The 18,778-nt window shown below is 46.2% G+C and overlaps 2 protein-coding genes across 3 annotated transcripts; one reads left to right on the top strand and one right to left on the bottom strand.

Annotated features, from left to right (window-relative positions):
- Window positions 1-484: 484 nt before the first annotated feature.
- On the bottom strand, window positions 485-3,043 carry ISCU (iron-sulfur cluster assembly enzyme). The gene is made up of 5 exons (XM_035565752.2): window positions 2,919-3,043; window positions 2,219-2,332; window positions 1,875-1,985; window positions 1,426-1,504; window positions 485-1,030 (listed from the first exon to the last, which is right to left on the bottom strand). Exons 1-5 carry the CDS (start codon window positions 3,000-3,002, stop codon window positions 939-941), a joined length of 480 nt encoding a protein of 159 aa, XP_035421645.1. The 5' UTR covers window positions 3,003-3,043; the 3' UTR covers window positions 485-938.
- A 218-nt stretch (window positions 3,044-3,261) lies between these two features.
- On the top strand, window positions 3,262-17,588 carry SART3 (spliceosome associated factor 3, U4/U6 recycling protein). 2 transcript variants are annotated; one of them, XM_035565745.2, is made up of 19 exons: window positions 3,262-3,489; window positions 4,180-4,306; window positions 5,312-5,416; window positions 6,452-6,636; window positions 7,618-7,723; window positions 8,473-8,597; window positions 8,908-9,063; window positions 9,360-9,498; window positions 9,890-9,997; window positions 10,421-10,498; window positions 10,699-10,757; window positions 11,875-11,984; window positions 12,266-12,378; window positions 12,801-12,878; window positions 13,265-13,432; window positions 14,156-14,604; window positions 15,095-15,247; window positions 15,822-16,009; window positions 16,541-17,588. In XM_035565745.2, the coding sequence occupies exons 1-19, from the start codon at window positions 3,295-3,297 to the stop codon at window positions 16,719-16,721; spliced, it is 2,823 nt and encodes a 940-aa protein (XP_035421638.1). In that variant the 5' UTR covers window positions 3,262-3,294; the 3' UTR covers window positions 16,722-17,588. The 2 variants fall into 2 exon arrangements, with proteins under 2 accessions (XP_035421638.1, XP_035421637.1); XM_035565744.2 differs by having other exon boundaries at window positions 14,153-14,604.
- Window positions 17,589-18,778: the final 1,190 nt, after the last annotated feature.

Raw genomic sequence — 18,778 nt, 5'->3', positions numbered from 1 at the left:
CTCTTGTAGCGCATCCGAAGGATCCCCTTCCTCCCTCGACTTGGTGCCAAGAACACTGCTGCCGGCTGCGAAGTGTGGGGCAGAGGGGGAGACGCGGGGGGCACAGACTGAGCCCCAGTCTGCTGGGGAGCTCCCCCCTGGGGCTTCGGCAAACGGCTCCGCTGTTCGCGTCCTGCGTTCAGACCCTCAGGGCGCGTTTAATCTCCCTTAAGGGAGCATTTGGCGAATCCGAGGGCTGAACGCTTTTAACGGATGCTCCCAAAATTAACCCCGCTCCTCTGCCGGGAGGGCGCGAGCAGGAAGAAGCCCTGCGAGGGCCGGGTCGGCGCTTCCTGGAGCTCTGCGCTCCCCTCCCGCGCCCTCGCAGTCAGTGCCCTCTAGCGCCCGCTGAGGCACCCCAGCGCCTCCCAGAGAGCAGCCCGAAGCAGGGGACAGCGTGCGAGAGGTCACGGGTTGCGAAAGAAAACTCCCGACACAGCTGCAGTCCGCAGACAAACCACCCAAAATTTGTATACTGCACCGATACGCAAACCCTGCTGCGGTTCTTACAGAAACATGAAGACCGAGGCAACGTTTCCCACTAAACTCTGAAAAACATTAGGCAAAACTATCCACCTTCCCCCAAAGTGCAGCCCTTCCAGTCCTCAACAGCAGGATTTGCTCTTCTCGGAGAAGCCAGCGGAGCTCCCCGCAGCTGAAGAGTCCTTCCCTCGTAACACTTCAGACCAGTTAGGACAGGACACAGGCTGCTGAAATACCCAACTCCAGTCCTTCCAGCACTACGAGAGGCTGTACACACAAGAACAGTGACGGGCTGTGCGTAGAGTTGTGCGTATCTTACAGCTTCGTTAGTAGTGCGCGGGATTCTACTAATAGCTAGAGTAATTGCACTGCAAGTTTAACTGGAACGAGGACAACCTCCGCAGTCCCTGCAGGAATCAGTTGGCTTTCTGCTCTGACTCTTCTTTCTTTGGGTGCTGCTTCAACTTGTAGTCGGCCAAGGCAGCCTTGATTGCATCCTCAGCCAGCACTAGAAAAAAAAACACAGATTATTTTTTTATTTTTTACAAATACTTCAAGAAGAACATGCCCTTTACAACAGAAGTGACATTAAAAGCAGGAGCAGCCAGCAGTAACCACCACTGCAGTTAGCAGCAGAGTTTGGGAGCGTGGTGTCTTACAATGTCAGAATACAAACCTTCTCATTCCTAGTTTTCTGACCTAAGTAGACACCAAAAGATGGAATTGATGTGAAAATTCTTAACCAAAGTCTGAACGTAAGCAAGGTTCTCTTGCAGGCCAATCTTAGCTGCTCCACATGCAGAAACTTTATTTGGAGAACACGCAGAAGCCTCTGCACTACTTCCAGGAGCCTCGCTCTCAAGTATAAATGTTTGAACTTTCACAGGTCAGCCCTTTACTTACTCGAGCAGTGCAGTTTGACCGGAGGAAGGCAAAGTTCTTTCGCAATATCCGTGTTCTTGATTTTTAATGCTTCGTCAACCTGAAACGCAGTTAACGTGTGGTCAGCAGTCACCTCACGCAAGCACACACGCCACAAAGGCGCTCACCACAAGCGTGCTTTAAAGCTCCAGAGCCAACTGAATTGACACGGAAAAATACCTCAAACTGCCAGGGGCAGTAAAAGATGCTGACAGCACGCTAACCTGAGAAAAACCTCTCAACGTTACCTGTTTTCTTCTGTGCCTAACAAGTAACAAATTTAACGACTGTCTCAGACAGAGCAGCGGTGGTAACGAACCAAAGCGTGCCAGTGTCACTGCACGGGCTGTTTCCTCCACGGTCCCAACAGTCAGCTTAAATATTTAAATACTTTCCACTGTGCCACTTCCAACCCCGGCCGAGACCCTTACCGTCTTCCCTTTAACCCACTCCGTTGCCAGCGAACTGGAAGCAATCGCTGATCCGCAGCCGAAAGTCTTGAAGCGGGCTTCGACAATCCTGCCGTTCTCGTCCACTTCGACCTGGAAGAATATGGGAGGTGCTGCAGGGGAGGGCTCAGCTCCACGAGGCAGAGCCCAGTACAGCAGGGACAAGCCCTGCCCAGGCTCCAGGGGACATTTTAAGATCAGAACGTGCTGACAGGGGGCAAGCTGCGTCACTGCCCCAGATGAGGGGAGGGAGACGGCAGCAGGCGTGGGCCTCGCGGCGTCCCCACGCTCCCCCCGTACCAGCAGGAGCCCCGAGGTCCCCTCACCTGCAGCTTCATGACGTCGCCGCAGGCCGGGGCGCCCACCAGGCCGGTGCCCACGTTCTTGGAGTTGCGGTCGAGGGAGCCGACGTTGCGGGGATTCTCGTAGTGGTCCACCACCTGGCGGGGCAGAGCAGAGCAGCGCGTCATCAACAGCCACCACCGGCACAGAATCACAAAGGTTGGAAGAAACCTCCAGGACCACCTACCTGGTCCAACTGTCCACCTACCCCCAATGTCCCCCACTGAACCATGTCCCCAAGCACCACGTCCAACCTCTCCTTGAACACCCCCAGGGACAGTGACTCCACCACCTCCCTGGGCAACCCGTCCCAATGCCTGACTGCTCTTTCTGAGAAGAAATGTCTCCTCGTTTCCAACCTGAACCTCCCCTGGCACAACTTGAGGCCGTACCCTCCAGTCCCATCACTAGTTACCTGTGAGAAGAGGATGACCCCCAGCTCCCCACACCTTCCTTTCAGGTAGCTGTAAAATGCAATAAGCTCTGCCCTGAGCCTCCTTTTCCCCAGACCAAACACCCCCAGCTCCCTCAGCCGCTCCTCACAGGACTTGTGCTCCAGGCCCTGCACCAGCCCTACTCTGGACACGCTCCAGGGCCTCGATATCCTTCTGGTAGTAACAGGCCCACAACTAAACACAGCACTCGAGGCACAAAGCCCTCCCCCGACCCTCCCCGGCCCCTCACGTTTTTGTGGTAGCCCAGCGCCGGCCCCGCCGCCCCGCGCCCAGTCCGCAGCAGCGCCGCCCCCGCCCTCCCCAGCGCCGCCATCTTGCGTCTGGCGGCGCCGGGCCCAGCCCGCCTCGCAGGACCCCTTTGCTGCGAGGCCCCGAGCTGCCCGCGGCGCCGCCTGCTCCCCGGTCGAGCCGCCGAGGGGCAGAACCCGGCGCCGCTCAACGCACGGCGGCCGCGGAGCGGTGAGAAGCCGGGAGCGGTGCGGGAGGCTGCAAGGCTTTCTCCTCACGGCGGCTGAGCGGCGGCTGTGCTCTGCTCTGAGGCAGGCGCGGCGCGGTCAGTCCCGGCGGGTGGCGGAGCGCGGCGGGCGGCGAGGGAGCTGCATAAGATGGCGGCGGCGGGAGCCGAGGCGGCGGCGGCAGCGGCTGAGGAGGAGGAGGCGGCGAAGCGGCGGCTGCCGCCGCCGGGGACGGACCCGGAGTCGGGCGGCGACTCGGAGGATGAGGGCGACTCGGACTCGTCGGGGGACGGCGAGGATGAGGAGAAGGAGAACGAGGCCGAGATCCAGCGGCTGGAGGAGCAGGTGAGGCGGGGGCGGCCCGGGGCCGGCCGTGAGGTGAGGGGACCCCGGCCACAGGGACCCGAGAGACCCCCGCCCGGTTGCTGTGGGCTCCTTCGGGGCGTCCCCGGCCTCAGCCGCGCTCTCCCGGCGGGTCCCGGGGGGGTTTCGGGGGTCCCCGGTGTGGTGCGGGGCTGGGGGGGGACGCGGAGCGCTTTTTCCTCAGAGAGTCGCGGGGAGAGCCCCAGCGGGCAGGCGGCGCTCGCTGAGGAGGTTTTGGGACCGGTCCGTTTGTTTTTCGTTGATTTTGGGACACCCGAAGCACCTCAGGTTCATGACGGGGGATGATCCTTACTAACTTACAACGCCCGAGTAATTTTCTGCCTTTCTTCCGCGCTCCAGCTTACAGCACCCGCGCTGCTGAGCAGGCTTTAGAGCTCGCTAAGTCAGCTTTCCATCAGAGCTTTAAAGCTCAGTTAAGTTTGAAGCGTTTTTTATAAACGCCCGTGGCCTGAAAGCAACCTGTGGGCAGCGCTGGAGCCTAGGGCAACTGTGTGCGGGGAGGAGGGTGTTGGACTGGTTGAATGAATTGATGTCCTCATCAGATTCACGTGCCGCGAAAGAGCCTTTGGTGTTCTGCCAAATATTCTCTGATTTTTGTATGTCTATTGCTTTATCATGCCTTAAAAAAATCCCTTTTTATTTTCTTTAAAGTTGTCTATCAATGCGTTTGACTATAACTGCCACTTGGACCTGATAAAGCTGCTCCGGCAGGAGGGAGAGCTGGTGAAGCTGCGAAGAGCTCGTCAGAAGATGAGTGAGCTCTTTCCACTGACTGAAGGTATGGAGCATCTTCTCGGCTTGCAGCTGGTGCTGGTCAGGGATCACCAGTGCGAAATGCCCTTGTTTCAGTAGTAAAACATGTTTGTGCTAGCTTTCAAACTGCGGTCTGAGGTCTAGAAGAACAGATCTAAGCTCTGCACACAGCTGGTGTTAATAGCCAGCATTGAACTTTGTCTCTGGGAGGTGTGGAGCAGTAAGTCGTGCAGGAACTGGAGTTTTTGGTGCTTGCAGCTGTCCTGCCCTCTGCCAGAGGCTGCTGCTGTAGGGTGGAACTGGTGGGAGGGGATGTTTTATGTGCCCTGGTGCTCCAGTCCAGAACGGGACTTGCCGTAGCTCGGGGCAGACAGGTTTGCCTGTGCAGCCCTTTGGTGTAGGGCTGGTAACGTGCAGCTGGGGGGTGGCAGCGCAGAAATGGCTCCAGTCGTTTAGTCAGTGAGCGTGACTCAGAGCCCAGGCAAACTGCTGCCAAAAATTAAATTTTACAGGCAAGCAGCAAAAAATACTGTGTTGGCAGAAGTTGTGGGTAGCCCTTAAAGCATGTATTCCTCTTTATTCATAATAAGCCCAGAGGCAATGTAAATACCACAGAGGCTGTTCCGCCAGGGTACTTTTAGCCTTGGCAAGGGAAAGTTTCCTTTTATGCGTGTGGAAACTTGCAGCCTCTAGAGCCTTTACTGTTCCCTGTAAAATGGGAGGGAAGGTGTGCCACTTGATGGCTCTTTGGTTACTGGTGCACACCGGTCCTCCGTGCAAGCTACCAACAAATTGCTGCTTGCAACTTCAGCTTTCTTTAAATAGAAATGTGCTTGTTTAGTACCCAGTTGGAGAGGTCTGTGCCAAACTTTTCATTCAAATTAATTGTGGTGGCTAAAGTTGCTTTCTTTTCCCCCATCGTCCCTCTCTGTGTTTTTAAGTCTGCTACTAGAAACTCCAAAAACTTGGCCAAACATTTCAAATCATTTTTTGAGCTCGTAGTGATGGGTTCTAAACTCGTTGGTTTCAGAAATTTGGCTGGACTGGTTGAAGGATGAGATAAAAATGGCTTCTGAAAACTCGGAGCGAGAGAAAGTTTATGAGCTGTTTGAGAGAGCCGTGAAAGACTACATCTGTAAGTTCTTAGTATGTGCTGTAAAATGTATTGTTCAGATTATGGCTTTCTTTTTCTGGGAAAATATCTTTCGTTCTAATGCCGGAATTGCATCAAAAATGTTAGTGTGGAGTGATCCGTACTTTGTTCCGAGTGTTAGAGTTATAGGCTGCTTAAAGGCAATGCTTTAAGTACCACTGCGGTCTGAGATAGTCGAAGTTAACATTATAAAACAATTTAAATGCGTTTTTTGCGCTTTTCTAGTATCTATAAGCAGCAAGTATTGTGCTTGGTTAAGGAATGCTTTCTGTGTTACCCACGATACGTTCTTCAGCTCTTCTTTGAGGAGGAAGAACGCTGTGGAGATGCTCGCTTCTGCTCTTACCTCCTGTGTTGGTTAGCGCTGTCTTTGTTGTCATTTCCGTTATGTGACAGCTCTTAAAACAGCTCGTAGTTGCTGTCTTGGAGGTAGCATTCCTGAAATGCTTTGACGTGGCAGAACCTCGCCGTGCTGCAGTAGCAAGCTCCGATCGCCCTTGTTAAAGCGAGGGAAGCCCGTGGTGGCTTGTCTCTGTTTGTCAGGAGCTGCCTGCAGCCGTAGGGCAACTCAGAGCACTGGGTCACCGCGTGCTCCTTGGGTGTTGTGGCAAGGTGCTGGAAACATGACGTTGGAAAGAACAGAGAAGGACTGGTATCATCAGAGGAGAATCTATTCCAGAAAATTCATGTAAAATGTCCCAGCCCTAGCATAGCTGGCACTGCCGGCTGTTGGTTCAGGAAGGAGGGGTAGGAAGGTGAAGAACTGAGAGGAGGTGCCCTCTGGATCTGCTGTCAGTAAGGACCACGGGAGTGACTTCTTTCAGAAGACAAACTGTAGCTGTTGGTATCGAACCAAGAGCATAGAATAAAATAATTTTTTTCTTTAATTTTATCGAGTGGTAAAGAAAACTGTTTTGTTTTACTTAATGCTGCGAATGTTAGGTGTTTGGGAAGCAGAGAGACTCCTTTTTGTTTTTAAAGGTCGTTAGCTCATCTGTTTCTCCTCACTTTGTTTAGGTCCTGAAATTTGGCTAGAGTATGCTCAGTACTCAATCGGCGGCATCGGGCAGGAAGGAGGAATCGAGAAGGTTCGCTCAATATTTGAGAGAGCGTTAACCGCGGTTGGGCTGCACGTGACAAAAGGAACGGCTCTGTGGGAAGCGTACCGCGAGTTTGAGAATGCCATCCTGGAAACAGCACAGGTAAGGCCAGTCCCCCGGGCTACTGCAAGTAAAAAGCTGTGGTGTTGCTTCTGAAGTCACCTCGTGCTGCCCCTTCATCAGCCGCTGAAGGAAGAGGCTGTGGTGTCACTCAGCTGTTACTTCTCACCTGTAGAAACTGGCCCTGTGGTCTGGGAAAGACGTTCTCTGCATGTGTTGGTGTAATAATGAGTCTGGGCTTAAATAAGATCATAAAATCTCGTTATCTGGAAGCAAAATTTCTATGGTTTAGCTTGAACTGACAAGAATAATGTTAAACCAACTAGTTTTACTATTAAGCAGCTTCATTATTAGCATTATTATTCTTTCCAGTGAATACTTTTGCCCATAATCGATCGTGTTTACATATCCAGGCTGTCTTCCGCTTCAGCATTGAGCTCATTCATTGTTTCACCCTTTTTGCAACTTATGGATTCTATTGTATTACCCCTGGAACATGCAGGCTTGATGTATGCGAAAGATACCTTTACAAGATGTCCGGAACGTGAACGTTTCCATTTCCTCCCAGCTTACTACATAGGACATGGAAGTTAATCAGTAGTGAAGTGCCTTAACATGGGAGTAACGGGAGAACACCCTTCCAGTAATAAACAGAAAGGAATCTGGAAGTTTTAAATCATCTGTGCGAGCAGCAGGGATTTATTGAAAACCTCTCTGGCAGCCCAGTGGGCTTGTGAAATGGCATGGTCACACGCTGTTTGTTTCTCTCCAGGTTTTGATTTCCCAATGTTTGTGTCAGCTTTCACTGAGGAGCGTTTTTTCCATTCAACCAACTTCAAAGCCCAGCAGTTTCCAAGTTTTAGCTTTCACAGCAGCCACCTGAAATGCAAGTTGGCTACGTCTGTTCTTCAAGGCTCGTGTAGTCATTTGGAGCCCAGATCCCCAGCCCATAAACAATACCCCCTCGTGTTCCTCAGCTCAGGCTTGAGGGAACTGATTAAATTTCAATCCTTTTGTTTGTAGCCAGCTCCTGGCAGCGTTCCGTCGCCCGAGCAGCAGCAGATGCTCTGCAGCCAGCTTGAGAGGATCCACACGCTGTTCAGGCGCCAGCTGGGGATCCCGCTGTTAGGTGAGAGCCTTTGCACTTGGGGAGATGGCATGAATAAACCGTGTTACGGCATGGCCTTAGTTGTGATTATTCCTCTGGTAGAGCCCCACAAATTGCAGCTGGGATATTTGAACGTTCCTTACTCGGTTACATTTGCCTGTCTTTGGGGTCCCTTGAATGATGAGCGTTTCCCTTTTATTCAGAAATATTAATTGAAACTTGGTTTATCTGTTTCCTCAGTGCATAATTTGAGATCGTTTAGGCCATTTAAAGTACAGATAATTAGCATGAAACATGACCATCAGGAGCTAGGAATTCAGCTGTGAAGCTCCCTGTACAAGAGGCTTGGTTGGTAGGTAAATAATACATGCTGACAGCTGGGTTGCTAGTCCTGCCGTATCAGGTTCATGCTTTAAACTCCTTGAGTCCCTTTTCTTGCTTCATTGTCTCCTTATAGGAGAAAGCTAGGCACAGTTCTTTGACTTCCTCATTTACGTATTGAAAGAGTCTGGGTTGGTTTCTGCTTTAAAGACTTGGGAAGATCTTGGGACTCTTGTTTTTCTAAAGCGAAATCATTAGCTTTAAAATAACTTGTCCTGAGTTTGTGTTCAGATTACACTATATAAGATAAAGCATCCGAACGCTTTAAAGGTGTAGTAGTATAACAGTTAAGATATAAACACAAACAGAAATGCCTGTATTAAAATCAAACATAAGCTGCATACTTATTATTTAGTCCATTGAGTGCGTTACTGTGTCTGTTTTAATAGATATGGAGGCCTCATATGCTGAATACGAGGAATGGTCAGAAGAGCCTATACCAGAAACAATAATTAAGAACTACAAAAAAGCTCTACAGCAATTGGAGAAGTGTAAACCATATGAAGAGGCACTGGTAATGCTGTTACTTTCATCTTACTGTAAAAATAAGAATTATTTGGTTCGTGGTGATTTTTTTTTTTTCCTCTAGCCTCTGAGATAAGGGAGCTCCCTTGAGCATGACCGGTTAGCTGACCGGCAGCTATGAGCAATACGCAAGGCACTTCATAATCAGATGTACTGGAAACTTTTGAAGCTGTTGATATTTAGAGGCCAAGCTCGTGTTTGAAATTTTGCCTGAGACCTACCCGGAGTGACAGTTGGGCTGTCTGAATCATGCTTTGTTGAGCAGCCTTTTATTTTTCCTGTTCCTATTTGTTTTATAGCTGGGTGCTGAGACTCCAAAGCTAGCAGAGTACCAAGCTTACATCGATTTTGAAATGAAAGCAGGTGATCCAGCTCGCATTCAGTTGATCTATGAGAGGGCTTTGGCTGAGAACTGCCTTGTACCAGATCTTTGGGCACGCTACAATCAATATTTGGTAAGGCAAACAGAAAAGCTTTTGGGGGTCTATTTTCCGTTTTTGTTGTTGCTTGTCTTTTTGTTTTAATATCTTAGCGGTTGATAAATAACCGGTAAGTGTTCTCTCAGTCCTGTCTTTAAATTCTCCGGAAGCTGATTTCTGCTTCACCTTTCGTTTTGTCCTGTTTTCAGTGGTGTATTTATTGATCAAGCGAGCGTTCGCTCAGTTTTTCCCCCAGCTGTGTATTTTCTCTGCAGAACTTGTCTTGGGCTCTCTGGCTCCAAGGTACTTAAAACTTGGTATGATTATTTCAGGACCGGCAGCTGAGAGTGAAAGAACTGGTCTTGTCTGCTCACGACCGCGCTGTTAGGAACTGCCCCTGGACAGTTGGGCTCTGGATTCGCTATCTTCTGGCAATGGAGAGGCACGGAGTTGACCACTGCGTTATTTCTGGTAAAGAAATACTATCTCAGCAAAACTTCTTTACAGTACAGAACCGCTTCTTGTGGCGCTATGGATGATGTGTGACAAGTGGTGACCTCTGCAGGATTTGGTGTAACCCTTCTACAACAGTCTTAAAGCCGATGAAATTTTACAGTAGCGTGCTTCTAGGGCACAGCTGTTAGGGTTGAGCAGCTTCACTTTTGAGCAAGCTCTTTATTTCAACTTTGCTTGAATGTTGCTGAATTAAACGGGCTTTTGCATTGAATTCCTTAACCAATTTACTATATTTAGGGCTTCTTGTGTCGTCTTTGTCCTGTATGCTGTAACTTGCTAATTTTGTCAGTAACTGAAAAGCAAATACATATTTCTATGGGTTTTTACCCACTCCTGTTTCTTTCAGAAATGTTTGAAAAGGCTCTGAATGCAGGCTTTATTCAGGCAACAGACTACGTAGAAATCTGGCAGGCATATCTTGATTACCTAAGAAGAAGAGTGGATTTTACACAAGGTACATATGACATGTTTGAATAAATATGTAAATTTTGTGTGTATGTCTGAAACAGCAGTGTTACTTTAATTAAAAAATAAAATACAATCAACACTAGTTTCATATTCTTCACAATTCTTCTTTACTTTTTATTCTTCTTTGCTTTCTTGCCTGTCGGTGTGTATAAAATAAAAGAACGTACTTGTTTTAGACTAGCTCTTTGCTGAAAAAAATAGATTGTGCTGTCAAAAATGACCTGTTTTTTATTTTAGGTACTTGGTGGTGGTGGTGGTTTTTGTTTTTGGTATGCATGTAGTGAGTTTTACTGAAGTAGCAAGCTTTATTTCCCCCCAACATAAAAACATTGGGGGTGTGAGTAAAGAAGCTTTAGTAGATAGGACCACCTTGAAATAATAATTTTCACTTCCTTTCTCTTTTTTAAAGACTCAAGTAAAGAATTAGAAGAGCTGCGATCTGCATTCGCACGTGCTGTGGAGTATTTGAAACAAGAAGTCGAAGAGCGTAAGTTAAATCGTCCTGTGCATTGCTTTGTCTTGTTCAGAGTAACTTTTTCACAAGAGTAGTTTTCCATATAATGTTTAACTTCAGGAGTCTCAGACATTTTAGAAAAAGATGAGTGCTTCACCTGTGATCTGAAACTTGTTTAATAAACGCCCTATTTCCAAGAGCCATTCACAAATAGTACTTATTTTTATTCCCAGGCTTTAGTGAAAGTGGAGATCCGTCCTGCACCATCATGCAGAACTGGGCAAGAGTTGAGGTGATGTTTCTATCTGTTGTATTTTAATTGCTAGAGTAGAGGAAATGTCTCTTTAGACATTCCAACCGCACAGGAGGCAGTGCTCTTGTGCTTTGGCATTTTGTCTGTAACTTCAAGGAGTAAATCTTTCTTCTTCTGTGTCTGGGCTGGTCAAGCACATGGCATAGCTTCAGGCTTGAAGCAAAACATCTTAGGAGAGACAGCATTCTCTTAGGGAAAGTTGTGAGGACTGTTAGCATGTCTATACTGCTGTGACTGCAGTGTGGTACAGACGTGGGAGTAACTTGGTCAGCTGGCTGGCCACAGTGACATGGAACTGAGTGCTTATGCCTCTAAATTGCTGTGAATTCTACCTAATTCAGTGCTGCCTATACCGACTAGTTTTAAACTAGTACAGGTATCAGCGTGCTGGTGCCATGATGTTTTCTCAACCTTCCTTTGCCCCAGGCTCGTACGAACCTGGATAAGATTACTTTTGTGCTCTAACTTCTCTGGGTATGATGCATGGGATGGCTTGCCAAAGTCTCGAATCTTGTAATTACTCTGACCAAAGTTGGCCCTGAATTTGAATTAATTATTTTTCACTTTCTGTGTGCTCCTGGAGGGAGAAGTAGGCGCTTCAGGTGTGATTCAGCTTATGCTAGAGCAGTTTTAGTAAGTCAGCTGTCTCGTGTACCCACGGACCTCTCTGCAGTGAGATCAGGTGAACTTCCCTCAGGTTCTTAATCCACTTTCCCCCTTCTCCACCCTCTACCATTTAGTAACAGAAATGAAGTAATTGTTTTAGGTTGAGAACTGTGTGTTGAACTGCCACGTTAGGTACAATAATGAATAATGACAGAAGGAAAAGTTCAAAAGCAGTTGTCTCAAATGCCTTATAATGACCAAAATGAAGCGTCTGTGGGAGCTAGAAACCAAGATTGATGCAACGGGTGGGCATGGGAGGTGTTACTCAGTGGTAGGAGTACATTAGGTGTTCGCTTCTATCCTCTGGGTTTGCATGCATAAGCTTTGGAGTTGTGTGGGGGAGGGAAGAAGCGGCGGGGATGCCCGGGGATTGTGGTGTTGGAACAAATAATCCTGAACGATACTGAGTGTGCCGAGTGCTGCTCTGCAGGCCCGCTTGTGTAACAACATGCAGAAGGCCAGAGAGCTCTGGGACAACATCATGACTAAAGGGAATGCCAAATACGCGAACATGTGGCTGGAGTATTACAACCTGGAAAGGTAAGAGCTTGGCTGGGTGAGAGAGTTAATTTAAGTGTCCTCATCTGTGTGACACAAGGCTGGTATGCTCGGTGTTGGTATGCTCCTTAGGAGTTCATAAGCTGCTTTTGATGTTCTTAGCGCAGGTCTGTGTAATATTTCAGAAATATTACAGCAACCAAGCATGGTGGGAGCCAGCTAGGGAGAGAGGAAAATGTTTGCCTAGATTAGTGTTAATCGTACTGCTTTGTAATCGTGATGCGGAGGATTGGCTTCTTACTGTTGTGTTTTCCCTGCTGTAGAGCCCATGGTGATACTCAGCACTGCAGGAAGGCCTTGCATCGAGCCGTGCAGTGCACAAGTGACTATCCAGAGCATGTCTGCGAGGTGCTGCTCACGCTGGAGAGGATAGAAGGTAGCAAACTGCAAGTCGTTTCGTTTTACAGTCTAGTTTCATTTCACTGTCGATAATACAGAGTGAGCTTTGATCCAGTATTTTTGTCTTCTGGTGAAGGCTCACTTTCTTTTGACTACCGTAGCATATGCAAGCAGATCTTTATTTTCTTTTCTTCACCTTTTCAGGCCTGGTTTAGAGCCTGCTGAAATTTGTTTTTTCCATGCCTTTTGGGGGCATTGTATGATAAAGAGAGGTTTTTGTTCTGCTTGGATTTTGTTTTCTTTGAAGGCCATTCATTTAATTTATATTAAATGTTCGTGTATAATGGCTAATACTAAGAGTAAGGTCTATGACTTCACTGAGTCTTTTTTTTTTCCTAGAATTGTATTTCCAAACTATGGGAAGGCTAAATACAAGGCTTTTATTTCTTAATCCTCTAGGAACATTAGAAGACTGGGATGCAGCTGTGCAAAAAACAGAAAACAGATTAGCACGAGTTAATGAACAAAGAGCAAAGGGTCAGAACTTCGTGAACTATAAGCAGTTTATAGGAAATACCTATTTTAAGATCAACCTCGAATGTCAAATTTCTAATGCTGGTTTGTACAGATAAGCCTAAATTGTCTTAAAGCTTCGGAACTATTGATTTTAGTTTAAAAGTATAATTTAATTTCTTTAATGCTTTTTTGTTTCACCTTTTGACACTTGGATGATACAGGAGTAACAGGAGTGCTCTAGGAAAGCTATAAGAGCAAATAATTGACGTGGGCTTTAAATGGTGATTCCATTAGCTTTGTGTTTATATAGCTTAGGAGAAAACCCTCCAGGTTCAGTACTGTAGAAACAGTGCATGAGAATGCTCTGCAGCATGCAGTCACTTAAATAAGAATCTCGTATTCTTAGGTTGCTGAGAAAGAAGCTGCTCTGGCAAAGCAGGAGGAGGAGAAAGCTGAGCAACGAAAGCAGGCTCGGGCAGAAAAGAAAGCTTCCAAAAAGGCTAAAAAAAATAGAATTGGAGACAAACGCAAAGCAGATGATGATGATGAAGGTGAATGGGGACGAGAAGAAGAAGGTAAAAAAAAAAAAAAAATTGTCAGTCCTCTGGCACCAGGGGTTACCGGGTGCTTGCCTGCAGTTAGAGGCAGATGAAGAAGTGCCCTCCCTGTCTTCAGAGCTGCTGGTTTTTTTCAGGGCCTTTTTCTCCCAAGAGGCCTTCATTGTATTTGCAAAATGAAAGCAAGATGAAGTGGTTTTTTTGCTAGCAGAAGTACATGCCTAAAGGAACTTCTAGAGGTTTTTTTGTAGATTTCTCTTATTTCAGAGAAATATTGTGATTTTTTTTTCTTTTCAATTAATTTTCCTGACTCATCAAATGATGCTGAAGCATGAGGAATCTAAATTTGGTTATTCAGTATTATAGTAGTCTCTTGGAAGGTGGTACCAGAAGATTTTAAGATTGTTGCCACTGGGAGTATGGGGAGCTTTTAGGTTTTTTTATCTTTTTAATAAAGATCCTATTAGACAAAGAGAGCATGAGTCAGTAGTTGTAACTGACAAAACCAAATATTGTCAGTGCTTCCATTTTAATCCTTGCTGTCTTGATCGAGTAATCTGTTTCTTCTTATTAAGAACCTGGGGGAGGTTTTTATTGCCTTTAAGCTGTCATTGTGTTTTTCTTTTCATTCGTGTTTGCTATTTCATGATTCCATGGTGGTAATGAAGAGCAGTCTAATTTGAGTCGTAAATGAAATGGTGTAACTCTTCCAGTAAGGCTTTCAATTTCATTACTCAGCAGAGCAGCCCAGCAAGAGACATAAGGGAGACGGTGATGGTTTACTTCTAGAAGAAGACATGGAGTTAGAAACTGGGCTCTTTGGAAGAAGTGGACCTGAAAAGCCAGATCGTCCAGCAAACCAAAAGCAAAAGGCATCTACCAGTCGAAAAGACATCCCCAAAGTTTTGCACGACAGCAGTAAAGATAACGTTACCGTCTTTGTCAGCAACCTTTCCTATAACATGGCAGAACCCGAAGCGAAACTGAAAGAGCTTTTTGAGAGCTGCGGGGAGGTAGAGCAGATCCGTCCGGTATTCAGTAACAAGGGGACATTCCGGGGCTACTGCTACGTAGAATTCAAGGATGAGAAATCTGCTCTCCAAGCTCTTGGGTTGGATCGTAAAGTTGTGGAGGGAAGACCGATGTTCGTTTCTCCTTGTGTTGACAAGAACAAGAATCCAGACTTTAAGGTAAACTCTTATTCACTCACGAAGCGGGTTGAACAGTGGGACTGCATTGGAAAGCTAGCAGGACGTGTTGCTTCCTGAGTTCCTGCATCTAACAAATTCATGTTGTATTAGTTTGGCATAGTTAATGGTCTGTACCTGACACAAGTTCTGTAATCTGTGCTTTTCTACTGTATTGGGTTATATGCAGAAAAACTCCGTATTCAAATAGTGACGCTTGAGCAAGAAGACGGATATATCAATGGTTCTTTTCATTGTAAAACAGAGATAATGTTTAAAAACTTCAGTTCTAAGAATTCCTCGCACATCCTTGGTGGATGACTGTTTATATGCAAATATCTTTCAAGATAACTACTGATGGCTTTTTTATGGTGTGGCTGTTTTTTTTGTTAATCTCACCTTTTCACTCAGAAGGTTGAGTACTTTATAATAGGTTGAAATCCTCTTTGTTTCTGACTGGCTTGAGAACTAACAGCCTTTTTTATTTGTTCAGGTGTTCAGGTATAGCACCACACTGGAGAAACACAAACTGTTTATATCCGGCTTGCCGTTTTCCTGCACTAAGGAAGAGCTGGAAGATGTGTGTAAAGCACATGGGAACGTGAAAGACATACGGCTGGTCACCAACCGAGCAGGAAAACCCAAGGTAGGCGTCCTTAATGCACTGTTAATTTCAATGAAATCCTTCAGAAGGAAACTCTTCGTGAGATTTGGATATAAAAAGTAGGTTTTGTAACTTAAAGCAAATGACTTGATTATTGTGTCCAAACTGGCTTTGCATTAAAACTTGTAGAAATGCATGGATTTATGTAACCTGGTGTGTCTTTGTGCCAACAAATAAGAAATAGGAGGGGAAAGAATTTTTTTCTGAAATACTTATTAAATTACATAAGAAAAACGTGATATAAAAAGGATGGAGGAAAAGATATCTGCAGCATTTTCAGTATAGTAAAGAGAGGCATCAGTAAGTCTGCAAAGAACGCTTGTTTCTAAAATAGCTGACTGGCTGGGGTTCACCTGGTATAACTGATCCCCATCCTCCTTTATCTTCAGTTTCTTCATGCTATTGTGCTGCAGTAATGGATTTGCCAGTGAGAAATGAGACACCTCTCTGACAGGGTTTGTTACTTCCATTTTGCAATAAATGGGTGCTTCTTAAATAAGAGACTGTCACGCAAAGAAAGAATGACTAAAACTAGGTTACCTCTTCCCTTATTTAGGGCCTGGCCTATGTGGAATATGAAAACGAAGCTCAGGCCTCGCAGGCTGTGCTGAAAATGGATGGCCTGACAATTAAGGATCACGTCATCAAGGTGGCGATCAGTAACCCACCCCTCCGAAAGCTGCCAGACAAGCCTGAGGCAGGCAGAGCCTCACAGTTTGCAGCACCACGACAGGTTTATGGAGCGTAAGTATTAGCAAGAGCTTCCCGCTGCTTAAAAAGCAAACACTGGGATTGTTTGTAGGCTACGATGTAGGGAGCATCATCCAGAAGATGAGGGAAGATCTGAAAGGTACTGAATCAAAAAAAATTTGATGGATTGCTGAGGAAAAGCAGATTTCTCTGTACATTACCGATAGGAACAGGTTGGTAGTGACTGAGTATATACAGTGGTGTTGGACTGAAGCTGTTCTTTTTTCCTTCCAAGTGCTCCTGCTGCTTACAGTTGGCGTTGCATTGTACGTGCTCTGTAGATAAAAACACAGAGCTTCAGTTTCTGGGGACTGCTGGGCGGTTGTTTTCTGTCGGGACCTAGGTATGCTGTTTCAAAGGTCGTCTGTTGAAAGCTTCGCACTACTTACTACTGAAACAAATGACAAGAATAATATTTAAAGGGGTGTTCCTTTTAGTGAACAAAGCCCTTTTTCTTTTCCTAAGCTAGAACAGTATGTTCAAAGAGCATTGGGATACTCATAAATGTCACTCTGCCCTCTCCAGGCGAGGGAAGGGAAGGACGCAGCTGTCAATGATGCCTCGTGCGTTGCAGCGCCAGAGTAATCCTGTGGCTAAGGCTGAGAACGGGATGGTCCAGAATTCACCAGCAACTTCATCTGAACCTGCTGAGGAGCCGAAAAAGATGTCCAATGCTGATTTTGCCAAGATGCTACTGAACAAGTGAGCGAGAAGTCTGCAATCAGCTGGTCTGGTAAAATGTGAAATGCCTTTATGGAAGCCATGTTGTGTCCTTATGCTAGCAAGGAGAGAACGCCAGTCACAATCACATGTAAATACTGTTCTGGACTACTGCATTCATTAAGATCAGTGTAGGATGGTACAAATCCGTTTTCCTCTCTTTTTAAGAGCAAAGAGTTATACTATGTTCTGGTAAAATGGCATTATGTGATTCCTCATATTGAGGGTAATGAGGGGGGAAATAATTCCTGTACAGGTTGGATGCCACGTCATTTTTTCCCGAACACTTTACAAATATTTCTCTTTCATTAACGAACGAGATGCAATGTGAAAGCCTAGCGATAACCTGGTCGAGCTCCACTGGTCAGAAGTTCAGATTGTGATTGCAGTCATTCTCTCTGACGACAAACCCATGTTCCACCAAAACACTCTCACACGCACGGACATCCATCTCCTTCCATTAAGAGTTAAATGGCAAATGCTAGTAACTTCACCACAATGGCCTATTTTAGTATTGGGAGAGTTTCTATACATTTGTGTGTATATGTATATACACAAATATACATATATATGTATTCAGTTGATGTTCTGTTCGAGTTGACCTGTTTTTTATATTGTGTATTTGTAAAAGACATTGGAATTATTTTTAAGTGTCATGGATAATACTAGCTCTGTTTGGTTTTTCCCCATGAAAGCTGTACATGCTCTTGCTGAGGACCATTTTTGTTTGTTTTTTTGCTAGCTAGCTCATACGTCTTTGGCAGGTGGTTTCTGTATGGTTTTGTACAAATGTGAAGTGCAAGCTGAAGTTCCCTGGTTTATTAAACTCAAGTTCTCAAAGGTTTTCTATAAATACTGTTGCTTTTGTTGAAACGTGGGTGTTGGAATTGCACTTACCCTATGGCAGCTAGGTAATACTGATGTACCTCAGCTCTCAGGTGCACTGAGATCGTGTCGTCATCATCATGTACCTGTAAGTAGTTCATTCCATTTAGGGTCAGTATCTTGAACCACTTCAGTAATCGCCTCGGACTCGAGAATAATCTGGTAACGATTGTGGATAGAAATATTACTGCTTACCTAAAACTGCTCCTACCTGGAAGTCAGCACCTGGGGTTGGGATGGGGGGGGGGGGCAGCAGGACTGAGTTCACTTGTACAACACAAGCACTGCTGCAAATAAACACTATTTTCAGTGCTTACCTTCTGTGCTCCTTTGACTTGGCTCTACTTTAGCTTTACTTTGTCTGCTTCATAGCTCTGAAATCAGCGGCTTTGGGGGTAATACAGCAAGGGCCCAAATTCCCGTTGTGGAGCCTGTGCACAATACAGCACGCATCCGCTCTGCAACAAGTGTGGGCTAACCCTTCAGCACTGTAATGATGCAACAACAGCGTAGCTCCGTCTGCTTAGTCACTCTAATGCCATTTTAAGACGAAGAAGCTTTAATTAGGGGGTGGGGAGGGATGCTTACCTCGCCCTGACATCAGGCAGGCACAATGTATGAGTGATGAATGAAGTTTTTTTTTGGCTGTTAGGGCTGGACTTGCTGCTTCGGAGTCCTCCAGTCCCGCAGTGCATCTGCATGCTGCTGGGGGAGCCAGGATGGGCGCTGCCTAACAGCTCCTGTAACTTGCCACTCCAGGAACTGAGCTGTGAGCGCTGCTTATTTTGCTGCCAGCAGCGGAGCGTTGTGACAACAGCCTAGTCCAACCAGACTTTAATATTAAAATACTTTATTAATCTGTTACTAAAATAACATTTTTTTTTCCAGAGCTCTAAAGTGCAGAATATCTTTATACTCACTTTGCGCTACAAAAATAAGCGTGTTTTGTAAAAACAGAACAACCTTCCTCCCTTACTGTTTGCTTTTCCTGGCAGCAGTAATCAGTACATAAGCACAGGCAGGTGCTACACCACATAGGTACCTCCCAATCTTGTTCTATTGTCTGTTTTTTGTATAAAACATCGTAACTACGTTGCAGGTAAGAGAGAGTTAGAGGGATGAAATATAAATGGGCCTGGGACAGTACAACAACCCATA

Source organism: Cygnus atratus, chromosome 17, assembly GCF_013377495.2.
Source record: "Cygnus atratus isolate AKBS03 ecotype Queensland, Australia chromosome 17, CAtr_DNAZoo_HiC_assembly, whole genome shotgun sequence".
Lineage (NCBI taxonomy): Eukaryota > Metazoa > Chordata > Aves > Anseriformes > Anatidae > Cygnus > Cygnus atratus.
Note: the sequence above shows the minus strand (reverse complement) of the source record. Positions and strands in the feature narration are given on the sequence as shown.